The 11,564-nt window shown below is 57.2% G+C and overlaps 1 protein-coding gene across 5 annotated transcripts; it reads right to left on the reverse strand.

Moving 5' to 3' along the window:
- Window positions 1–52: 52 nt before the first annotated feature.
- Window positions 53–11,511, reverse strand: MICAL1 (microtubule associated monooxygenase, calponin and LIM domain containing 1). Of its 5 annotated transcripts, none has more exons than XM_043592079.1 (25): window positions 11,404–11,511; window positions 9,541–9,884; window positions 9,232–9,439; window positions 8,851–8,955; window positions 8,416–8,520; window positions 8,140–8,295; window positions 7,173–7,273; window positions 6,477–6,734; window positions 6,092–6,207; window positions 5,775–5,901; window positions 5,552–5,633; window positions 4,848–4,995; window positions 4,234–4,424; window positions 4,010–4,098; window positions 3,832–3,885; window positions 3,521–3,604; window positions 3,237–3,393; window positions 2,835–2,911; window positions 2,277–2,553; window positions 2,048–2,148; window positions 1,638–1,751; window positions 1,418–1,511; window positions 1,136–1,235; window positions 963–1,036; window positions 53–340 (listed from the first exon to the last, which is right to left on the reverse strand). In XM_043592079.1, the coding sequence occupies exons 2-25, from the start codon at window positions 9,796–9,798 to the stop codon at window positions 192–194; spliced, it is 3,225 nt and encodes a 1,074-aa protein (XP_043448014.1). In that variant the 5' UTR covers window positions 9,799–9,884; window positions 11,404–11,511; the 3' UTR covers window positions 53–191. The 5 variants fall into 5 exon arrangements, with proteins under 5 accessions (XP_043448014.1, XP_043448013.1, XP_043448015.1 ...); XM_043592078.1 differs by having other exon boundaries at window positions 3,832–3,873; window positions 11,404–11,500; XM_043592080.1 differs by having other exon boundaries at window positions 3,832–3,873; window positions 9,541–9,851; window positions 11,404–11,476.
- Between the last annotated feature and the right edge of the window lie 53 nt (window positions 11,512–11,564).

Below are 11,564 nucleotides of genomic sequence, written 5' to 3' on the forward strand. Positions count from 1 at the left end.
CCTATACATCTGCCCTCCCTGCATCTCACCTGCAGGCAGCCTTAGGCCTGTGTGTGACAGGAACATTTTTATTGTAAACAATGAGGCCCCTCCCAGGCAGCCCAGATGAACAGGGTGGCATAGTCCTCGGGTGAGGTGGTCTTCCTCATAGGGAAGAGGGCAGGCAGCACCCCCACCCCCACCCCCCACTTCTAGCCCTGGGCCCCCGGCTCCGAGGCCAGCTCACTGAGCCTGCATTCCTCCTGGAAGCGGATAAGTGCATCTCGCTGGTTCACCACATCCAGCAGCTTCCTCAGGACCTGGTCCTCAGCCTGCCGGTCAGCAGGGGTCTTCAGGAATTCTGAAGAAGAAGACAAAGCTTAGCGAACAGGGAACCGGACAGGGAGGCAGGAGAGGCACAACCTAATACTGGCCTTATGTGACTTCCACAACTAGGTAGGGTAAGTTTCCTCATCTGTAAAATGAGGAAGAGCACTGTAAAAAAAAAAACAACAGTGGTTTTCTAGCCTTGTTTAGTAGTAGCACCATTTTTATTTTAGTTTAGATTGATTGGTTTGTATATATACATATATATGATACGTATGTATACATGTAATATGTAATTGTATATATGTGTGTGTACACATATACATATGTATGTATGTACATACGTAATTTCCATACTCAACGTGGGGTTCAAACTCATGACCTCGAGATCAAGAGTTGCACGTTCTTCCACCTGAGGCAGCCAGGCACCCCAGCAGCAGCACCATTTTTAAAAGCAATCTTACATAAAAGCCTAATTGTGCAGCCCTGATTGAACTGAAGGCAGAGTAGGGGCTTGAAGCCCCATTCTCTGGCTTCCTCCTGAAATGTTTCAGAGGCACTCAGACTAGAGGACCACATTGCTTGATCAGTGTCTGAGGTCACAAGGCTGCAAACACCAGCCTCATGATGTCCGCCTCTCTCTACACCCCACCTACCTTCCCGGTTCATGTAGCCTCGTAGCTCCTGGTCCAGCTGCCACTGTTGGTCCTCCAGTTTCAGCTCCTGCACCCTGTGGAGGGCAGAGATTGAAGAGGCACGGCTGTCCCAGGTGCCCAAGTTGCTGGCTGGGGTCTGGCTACTGCCACTGTCCCCACCCCCTTCCCCTTACGTGATCATGAGCTCAGCCTCCTCCGCCACTAGGCTGTTTTTCTTCTCAACGAGCTGTAGCAGCTGTTCTAGCCACAGTGTCTTTTGCTGTTCTGGGGATGCTGATGGGAAGGAAGAGTGGGGGGTGGTGGTCAGGCAGTCCCTAACCAGGGTCACAGGTGTCAGGGGCATGAGGAGTGGAGTCTGCTGGAAGCAGGGCCTGGTGGTGTGAGGGACTGCTGGGGCTGAATGCACGCCAAGAGGCAGAGGGGTGTCCCAGCTTGTTCTTCCTATCTTTACTCACTGCTCTGGCTTCTCAAGGCCAGCTCCAGCTTCATGCCCTCAGCCTCCAGCTCCCTTAGAGCGGTCTCAATTTCATTTAGTCGCCGCTGGACAGCCTGAGGGGTGCAAGACAGGAGGCCCAGGAGTCTTTGGATTGTTCAAGAAAGAGCACCGGAGAAAGTCTGATCCCACGTCAGAACTCTGACCCTATCAGAAATTCTGCAAACCCCTAGACCCCTCACCTGGGCCTTGCAGAACCGCTTCATCTCCTCCTCCCTAGCACGGCGCAGCAGGGTCCGACGCCATGTTGGGTATTTGCTCATGGTGCCTGAGTTCTTGGCCAAGATCTTCAGAGCCTGTGCAGAGTCAGGCCAGTCAGGGGTAGGGCCTGGCCCCACTGTTGGATAGGGGCTGGGGAAGCTTTGTTTAGAAGGGACCAAAGCTTCCTGAGCTGGAGGTAAGTAGGGTAAGTTCTGGTAGAAAAGATAAGAGGCTTAGAAACTGTGGAGTCACACTGGGTGAGAAGACATTCTGAGAAACTGGCTCAAAGGAGGGGGCATTCTATAGGTTTTTCCTGTGGTGGGCTGTGGGGCATATTTGGTGGATGTGTGCTGGCTTCAGTGGAATAGGTGGCCAGGTTCCTCCTACTCACCTGCTCTGTGTCTGAGTCCAAAGTCACAGTTTCCTCTTCCTCTGTTTCTTCCTCACTGGAGGAGGGACTCTGTTCCTCCTCTTCCTCCATAGCCACAGGAACTGAACAGAGTAGACATGGCGTGGGCCCCACACCTCCCTTTCGATTCCCCAGCATTCCCCTTTCAGGAATCCCAGTACCACCCATGGCATCCCCACCCTGGGTGTGCGTGTCTGGGCAAAGCAGTCACCTTGAGGGCTCTGGACTGGCATTCCCCAGCCTACGAAGCTGCCTTCCAGGGCCTGGCGGGCCACGGCAAGGCAGGTGCGGGGAGGCTTGGGTGGGGGCTCCAGTTCCGGGTCAGGGGTGAGATTAAGGGAGGACAGCTGCTGGCGTTCCGGGCTGGAGAGGCGGATCCGCTGACGGGTAGGCCGGCTGGTGCTTGGGACAGGACCGGTCCCCTCCTGGGGGGTGACAGAAGCTGAGGGCCCTGATGGCATGCTGTTTTCATCAGGTGTAGGGAGGTCCTGGAAAAGCCACCATGTAGTCTGGTCAGTGATCTGCCCATTGTGGAGTTGAGGCTGCCCCTTTAGATAAATGTGGGTTCTGGCATTCATTCACTTATGCCATTTACTGCAACGGGTCAGGCAGTGTTCTAAACATTTCAGATAAATCAATAAGTAAAATAAAAAACCCTACCTTCATGGAGCTTTTTTTCTGGAGAACATCCAGTTACCCCCAGCAAAGTTAGCTGGGGCTTAGATCCCTTTACTGTTTCCCACACTCCCAACAGTTTCACAGCTTTTACCTGATTCTCAGGGCCTTGGTCACTGCCATCCTCTTTGTGGCCTGTCTGGGGCAGGTGCTGGAGGCAGTAGAAATGTCCTGAGAAAGGTGGAGGAGGGGAGAAGACATAAGATGTAGGCAGCCCAATGCCCAGATACTCAGTTTATCAGGGAAGGCGGGGGTGGCAGGACTCTGGATTTGCAGGTGTGGATTTGCAGGTGAATTTCTGCTGGTGTCCTGGTTCCTTAGAACCCCACATTTAGAGATTTGGAGGGGACAGAAGAGACCTTAAACCCAGGGGAACTCAAGTGCCATCTTGAGCCTGTTGCCACCTCATGCCCAGTACCCTACTTCCCCTGCAGTTTCAAGATCCTTGCCCTCAGGCAGGGACAGGCCCAAATTGTCTGGAGATCTCCCAACTTACCATCTCCTGGGTGCTGCTCATAGCCCCCTGGCCACAGTGTGGCCTCACAGGTATGGCAGCGGAAGCAGCTCCGATGAAAGAAACGGCCGTCAGCACAGAGGCGTTCCAGAATGTAGAGGTGTTCCCCACAAAGTGCACACAAGTCCCCAGCACCAGCCTGCACCAAACCCCAGACCACAGGGTCAGCTGGAGTCGAGGCCAGCAGCAAAGATCTTCCCGATCCTTGAAACACCCCTCCTTGCCCTCCCCAGGCCTCTGCCTGCAGACAGGGCCCCCTTTCTCACCTCTTGGTGTTGGGGTGGGGGTGTCAGGGGTACACCAGCCTCTGGGACAGGTGGCTCCTCAGTACTTGGGGTCTTAGCATCTACCTAAGGAGGTAAGTGTTCGGGCAGGGAGGTAGAGGGGCTGGAGAGTGGCTGTATGCAGAGAATAGAAAGGGCTGGAAAAGAAGCAAGACAGGAAGGGAACCCAGATGTGGGGGGGAGGTGGAGGTGGGTTACAGGGCATGGGGTAGGGAGCAAGACATGGGGGGACAGAACATAGGACAGGACCCAGGGAATACAGCAGGGGACTGTCTAGCCCCACATGCATTTACCTCCAGGCGCGGCTTCTTGCCACCAGTATCCTCCCCATTTTCCTGCAACAAGTCCTACACTCTAAGCATGGGAGCTCTGAGCCCCCAGCCCTCCCCCGATTCTGAACGTCCTCCCATCACCCCAAGGATTCCCACTAGCAACGCGCTGCCCAGCTGCAACCCTGCCCAGACTCCCCACCTGGGCACGGGTCCGCTGCAGGGTCCTGTGCAGTTTGCCAAGGAATAGCACAGCACTGGAAGTCCCCAGAGAGCTTTGAGTGACAGAGCCTGTCAGCACGGATGGGAAACCAAAACTGGACCTCCGGAACAGACCGTTACAGTCCAGTCCAGGGTATGTCTCCCAGCTGTCCCTCGGAGGGTGCCTTCCCCACCTCCTTCCCACCCACCTACCCTCCAGGCTACCTGGGTTGTGGGGCATGCTCTTGAAGGCACTGTGGAAGTGGCTGAGGTAGGCGATGAGGCCAAGCGGGTCGCTCCCTGTCACCACTGCCTTTGCGGACAGCACGGGCGTGATGCCCAGCTCATGTTCTGCCATCCTCAGTGCCCAAGCAGTTGCTTCCAGGGCCTCCAACCCCTGCAGCTCTGAGGGATCCCTGTGGGATGTCGGGGAGAAAAGCCAATGGGAGACCAGAACCTGACCCCATCGAAGCGGGAGAGGGCAGCAGGCAGGGGCTGATGGGGTGTAAAGGGAGCATAGGGCATGGGGGGGATGATTCTCTGCTGTACACACCCCCTCCCGCTCCCCACCCGCCCAGTGACAGCTTTCTGGCCTGGGTGGGGGGGTGCTCCACCACTCACAAACCTCCCCTACTGAATGCACTGGACTCTCACGAGACTCAGGCAGGGAAGTGACGTGAGCAGAAGGACTACCAGAAAGTGGCGGTCCTGGGACTCAACTGCGTAACTCCTACACAGTGGTCTCCCCACCAGTCCACACTGCCTGAGGTGGAAGGAGGAACAGAGGCATGAAAGAGGGATGGACTGCCAGGGACCCCTGAGCCCAATTTGCAACTCACAGCAGGCCGGGCCGCAGCCGGTGCACCAGGGCACACAGAGCCAGCCCGTCAGCCCAGGAGGAAGACAAGTCGGTGACATGGACACCTGGGTACCCAGCCGTCTGCTCCTGGCACCAGCGTAGCAATTCCTCCTGGGTGCCTGTCGACCCTGAGAGAGGAGGCTGTGCTGTGCTGAAGGGCCCTGGCTCAAAGGCAACCGGGGTGATGGGCACGGGGGTCAGTATGGGAGGTGGAGGCAGGACGCACCCCTGCAGGGGCACCAACTTAGTGCTCACTGAGCATCACTGCTTTCCTCCCAATTTTCTCTTCTTGGAATAAAGTGATGAATTAGGTGCAATCACTGCTAAGCACAGAGGGCAGGAGGCTACAAACTGGGGGACAAGGGGGGTCCAGAGACTCAAAGGGAGGGCAGGTCTGGGTCTGCAAGGCTGGAAGGGCAGCACGGCTACCATCAGCCACTCTGGCTGTCGGGGCGGTAGCAGTTGTTGAAATACTGATATCATGCACACAGACTGGCAAGCGGTTACTGCTCAGTGCCCTGCTGCCTCTCCACTCTGCAGGAGGCCCCCAGACGTCCCCACCATCGGCCGTGTCCCAGCGCTCTGCTCCCAGCCTAAGGCTGCAAACTGTGCTGATGGCTGGTGCTTGCACCACACTGGGTGGTAAATATTTGGGACACTGCCTCCGGAGGAGAGCTTGCTCACCTGTGGCTGGCTTTCCTCCATCTATCTTGTCACTCTTCCTCCTCACAGGCTCCTTGGCCAGCACGTCATACAGGTCTCGTACCTAAGGCAGCCCCTTTCAGGTCTCAAGGCAGGCTGACAGTCTGCCTCAGCCCAGTGGGGAGGGGCCTGCTTGGGGTAGGGCTCACCCACAGGGGCAGTGACAGGGCAGGCCTGGAGTCTGGTAGGTGCCAGGGGGTCTGACCTGATTGGGAGTCACGGCCCGGAGGTTCAGGTTGGGGTAGCGGGTGGCTGGGTCCAGCCCATACTGGGCCACGTTGCGGTGCATGTTGTCTGGGGACGTCTGTGAGAGGAGCTGGTACAAGCTCTCCCTGGGGAAGTAAGTGCAAAGGCAAGGGCACAAGCGGGAGCACGAATCAGCACCCATCTCTCGAGAACTACCAGGCCTTTCTTTATCCTCTTGCCCGTGCCCCCCACCCTATTCGCCCAGCACCCCCACCCTCTTCCTGATCCTAGTCCTATTTCTACCCCTGCCCTTCCCACCCCCAACTCAGGCCTCACCGCTCTGCCAACACTTCTAGGGGTCCAACACCCTCTGCCCACCGCTTCACCATCCAGGCGGCATCAAAGGCTGCCAAAAAGCCCCGAGCCACTCCAGTGCCCAGGGGCCAGAAGGGCTGCAGGGTCAGAAAGAAAGGAAGTGGTTCAGTGAGAGTCCGCTAGGAGTCCCAAGCCCAGGTGCCCCCAAAATCATAGCTGAGGGGACCACACATCACACCAAGCAGCCCTTGCTCCTCACCACAAAGAGCAAACCTTTTTTTACCCCCTCCTTCCCAGGAGGCAACCTTCCTCTCCCAACCATGGAGCCCCTGTGCCTCCTTACAAGGAGTGGCTGTTTCTGGAAGTCCCTCCTCCTCCCCCAATCAGGGAGCCCTGACCTCCTCACCTCCACCAGGCAGTCCCCCACCAGCCCCAGCAACACGCGGGCACCGTGCTTCTCCTGCACTCGAGCAGAACTCTCTGCCCGCATCATGCTTGTGAAGTCAAAGGCAGAGATGTCAGGCCGCCCGTGGGCGTCCTTGGCAAATTCCAGCTTCCCGAGCTTGCCATTGGTGGCGAAGTCAGCAGCTGCCCGGACAAAGTGCTGCAGAGCCTCGGACACCACATTGGCACTGCCCAGCAGGCGGTCAGTGTCTGGCCAGTCCTACAGGACAGATCAGAACCGGCAGGGTCAACTGGGCAGCCCATCCCCTTGGGCGGAGAAGGTGCACATACGGAGGCCCTAAGACAGTGCTTCCTCAGACTAGTTCATTCAGCAAATATTCACTGAGTGCTGACTACACACCAGGCACCCTTCAAAGCCCTAGGAATCATCAGCAAACAAAAAGGACAAAGAGACAAAACCCCTGCCCTCATGGAGTTTACACATGTAGTTCCATGACTGGTACAGGGGATGGGAATAGGATTCAGGTTGCCATGGAAATCCCAGGGGAGAAGAGCTCGTTGTGGAGAAAATGTCAGGGCACAGGCAGAAGAGGACAGGCTCCCTCCTCCACACCAGGGGGCAACACTGTGTCCAGGGCTGGCCTCTACCTCTCAGGGCCCACTGCCCAGACCCTCCCTTCCAGGGCCCGGGCCCCACCTGACGCAGCACCCCCAGCCGCAGCAGGCACTGCTTCTTGGCTGTCATCACAAAATAGTGGGTGTCATCCTTGTAGTACACAATGTTCTCCAGATCAATGCCTGTGGGTTGGGTCGGGGGGAGGACAAAACAAAGGGAGGTGTGTCTCCTTATCCTGTGTCACCTCTCCAAACATCTCAGCCATGCTTGACCTCTGAGAGCTGGGATCACAGCTTAGACTGCAGTGGGTGTCCCCTGCACACAGGCCCGTGAGTTCTGGTGGCACGATGGATGAACCATCTGTCCTGGGCCTGGGAGGCCTGAGGACTTGGGAGTAAAGAGAGAAACTTGGACGGGTGGCAGCTAGGAGACCTGCACCATGCTTGCAGATGAGAGCCAGGCTTCTCAAACCGGGGTGTGTACACCCCAGGGAGGCATGGCATTGCAAAGCCAAAGTACATCTAGAGCATCTTCTGGAAGCACCACTTTCATTTTTAATCTATATCATTTTTATGTTAAATCATACATGAAGAGGAGCGCCTGGGTGGCTCAGTCAGTTAAGCATCCGACTCTTGATTTTGGCTCAGGTCATGATCTCACGGTTCGTGAGTCAAAGCCCTGTGTTGGGCTCTGCGCTGACGGCACAGAACCTGCTTGAGATTCTCTCTCTCCCTCTCTGCCCCTCCCCTGCTCATGTTCTTTCTCTCTCAAATAAATAAAACTTTTTTAAAAATTAAAAAAAAATCATATATAATGAAGCACAAAGCAAAAGCCCATGCATTTGTGAGAGATTTCCGACTTATCATGCTGGATGGCCAAGCGGGGCTATGCCTACTGAATCACCCGGGGCACAGGTTCTTTGCTGCCAAGACCACAAAGTTGGAAAGTGTGGGATTACCTGGACTGAGAACAGGGTGGGCAGGGAGAGGAAGGAGCCAGCCCACAGACAGCCAGAGGGAGGGGAGATCTTACAGGGGGAGGTCCCAACCTGTTGCTTTGAGCAGGCTCTGGAAGAAGCTCTGGTTGTAGATCCTGGCCACACCACTGATCTCGGGCACCTGCGTCTCTTCCACCGTTCGCCCGTTCACAAAGTTGGCCGTGATGCCAATGGCCAGTTTGCCACGCATTTCCCTCACTGTGAAGCCTAGAAGTGGACGCAAGTGGAGGTAGGTGCATATTGGCAACAGAATGAGCAGTATGATAGCCTAGAAAGGCCCAGGAGGAGCCCAAGATGCTGACTTCTTTGAGGGAAAGGACCACTCACCTTCAGGGACGAATTTACCTCCAGCAGCAGAGATGAGGACATCAAATTCATAGTTGGCCAGTTGGGCTGGGGGGCTGGGCTGGAGCTGGGCACGCCAGCCACAACCTGGGGCAGGAGGTATGAGAGGCACAAAGGTGTGGAAGTCTGAAGGGGCCCCTACATTCCCAGGACAAGCCAGTGAAACAAATGCATAAGGTGCTTTGCAGTTCATGGTTTAGCAAGCAATGACACGCTATCAAATTACACCTTTACAACAATGTGGAAAGTAGCTGAGGAAGGACATATTGTACAGATGTTCAAAATGAGGTTCAGTGTGGTTTGTACACGGCCACACTATAGCAAGGGTGACCCAGTGACTCTCAACCCCATCCTTTTTCTTCCATAGACCAAAATACCCTTGGCAGATGGGAGTCTTGGGAGCAGAGAAGTACTTACCCTTTTTGGGAGGGGGCTGGAGGCCAATGAAAGTGACACCCCAATGAATTTCCACCCCCAGGAGTAATGCCACTTTCAACAAAAGCAGCTGAAGCTGTCGGATGCCTGGAAGAGAGAGGAGATTAAGACCAGAGACCCCAGGGCCACACAACCCCACTCCCCCACCCCCCAGCACTAGTGTTCTCCTGGTCAGAGCTGGAAAAGTTCTTGGAGATCACTCAGTTCAACTGCCCATTTTACAGATGAGGAACCTGAGTCCTTCAGGTCACCTGGCTGAAGTGAATCTTGTCCACTCGGCCTCTTGGCTGTCTGTCCCAGCAGCCCCCCACTGTCTCTAGACCCAGGCTCACCCGCCCCTCTAGGCCACCACGTGGTGCTCACTGATGTGGTCCAGGGTGCCCGTGCAGAAGCGCCCATAGAACTTCTTGGCGCCGAGTGCTCTCAGGTCATGGATGGTGAAGGGCCAGAGGTGGAGCACATTGTGGCGAGAGAACTTGGTGCGCTTTTCCACCAGCACCACACGGGCCCCCAGCAGTGCCAGCTCCACGGCAGCCCGCAGCCCACAAGGTCCCGCGCCCACCACCAGGCACTGTGAACACACAAGGCAGTACAGGCATGGCATCCCATCTCCCTCCTCTGACCCCCCCTTCCCCAATTGTCCAAACCCCTTCCCTGGCAGCGCATATCTACCTTGGTGCTGGCACAAGCCCGGCCCTGCTGGTAGTCAGGCTGGCCCGCTCGCTTGTCCAGCTTGGCCCACAGCGATTTGGCACTCCAGTAGTTGAGCTGGGCCTTGATCTTGTGATATTGGGGTAGCCCCCCACCAGGCTCTATCCCTAGGGCCCTGCAGAGCCCCTGGAAGCTGCTCAGCACATCCTGGCACAGCTGGGCCTGCAGGAAGCTCTCGAAGTGGGCATGTGCTGGGTTGGTGGAGGGGGGTGAAGCCATGAGGCCCCTGACGCTCCCAGGGACCAGAGCAGCTGAACAGAGACAGGCGGCTGCTGGAGAGAAGGAGGGAAGAGAAGGGGAAGAGGCTGGAGGAAGGACGAAAGGAGAAGGATGGGGAGGAGAAAAAAGCAGGCTGATGTCCTCAGGGGGCTCTGGGTCCACCCCTGATTGGCTCTGCTCCTTTCTCCCAGCCCACTCCCAATCTGCTCCAGAGACAATTGCTATCCTTCCACCCCAAGGATTTCACTCCAAGTGAAATTTGCCAAATTTGGAAATGAGAAATCAGCAGTCTTAGGCACAGCGGGCGGGCGGGAAGACAGGGAATCTTCAGCTCAGCTTTCCTTTCCAGGGAACTCCAATCTCCCCTCCATCTCTGGGGCGCTGGGAGCAGGAATTCTCATCCTGCCTTTATGAGGCCCTGCAAGCTGGGCGTGGGAGAATTTCTCCGACGTGGAGAGGGCAGGCAGCCCAGAGGGAGAGTCTTCCTTGCAGACAGGGACAAACCTAATACCTGCCATCCCAGCCACAGAGCACACCGACTGCCCCATCTCACCCCTTGCCTCCCTGTGCGGGCGCCCCTCCATGACCTCAGTGTCTCGCTGGGTTTGGGGTGTGTCTTATGCCAGGAACAAAGTTTTCCTCCTTAGCACTCGTGATTGCCTCCTGAAGAGGGGGAGGCAGCCTCTAACTGCGTAGGTTCCACTTTCCTCCCCGCCAAACCACCTCAACAGCCGGAGGATGTTGCGACTGACTGGGCTGAGGGAAGATTAGGTCTATTTGACTCACTGTGGTCAAAACACTTCCCCTGTGACTGGCTACTGCTCCAGTGGGCCTCGCGGCCGGTGGGGGGTGGGGGTGACAGCCGGATTCCCTCTTCCCAGCTTCTTCCCACTCGCACCGAGGCCCCGCCCCATTCCCCCGTGCGCCCCGGGCGCGCTCTCCCAGGAATCTCCCCAGACAAGGCCTCTCTTTGTCCCCCTCTCCCTCGCTCGGGCCCCCACACAACTTGAAGGATGTCGAGGGGGCCTTCTCACGCTGGGACTAGGAGAAAGAAGAGGGTACAGAGGACGGGGCTGCCCCCGGGGAAATTAGGTGGCATCAATAGGGGCATGTCCTCAGAGATGATCCCCTCCCCCGAACCCACTTGGCCACTCTACCGGTCCCAGCTTGAGCCCAGCGGACCAGGCCGAGGCAGGAGAAAGAAACTAAAGTTACCCGCTGCGTGTCACCTGGACGCGGGCAGCCGGAAAAGGCAAAGGTCTCTCTTGGGGGTAGGGGAAATGGAAGGAGAAAGATCTCAGCAAATGCGTATAGAAGGGGCGACTCAGCCTTCAAACGCCAGGACAAAGGATGTGCCAGGGGCGGAGCAGTGTGGAAGGATGGAGAGGGAGCTGGACCACTGGCACTGGGGGGGGGAAGGGGGGCATCCACGCTCTGGACGATAAAGTCTGGAGAGGAACTGAGCAGGGCGGGGGGCGAGGGGAGACGGCGGGGACCCGCCAGGTGGAGTTCCCGAGCGCCCAGGATCGTATTTCCCCGGAAGCGAGCCCCACCCTCACCCCCCGCGGGCAGGGGGCGCACAGCTGGCTCAGCTGGACAACTTACCGGGCCTCTCACGAGCCGGGAGGGGCCGCTTCCTGCCCGGCCGGCGTCCCGGGGGTGGGTGGGACGGCGGGGGCGGAGGAAGGGGAGGTGAAGGAGACGCAAGGGGAAAGCGGCGGACGCGGGGCGGCGCGCCGGCTGCGCGGGGCCGGGGAGTTCGGCGG

Source organism: Prionailurus bengalensis, chromosome B2 (genome assembly GCF_016509475.1).
Source record: "Prionailurus bengalensis isolate Pbe53 chromosome B2, Fcat_Pben_1.1_paternal_pri, whole genome shotgun sequence".
Taxonomy (NCBI): Eukaryota; Metazoa; Chordata; class Mammalia; order Carnivora; family Felidae; genus Prionailurus; species Prionailurus bengalensis.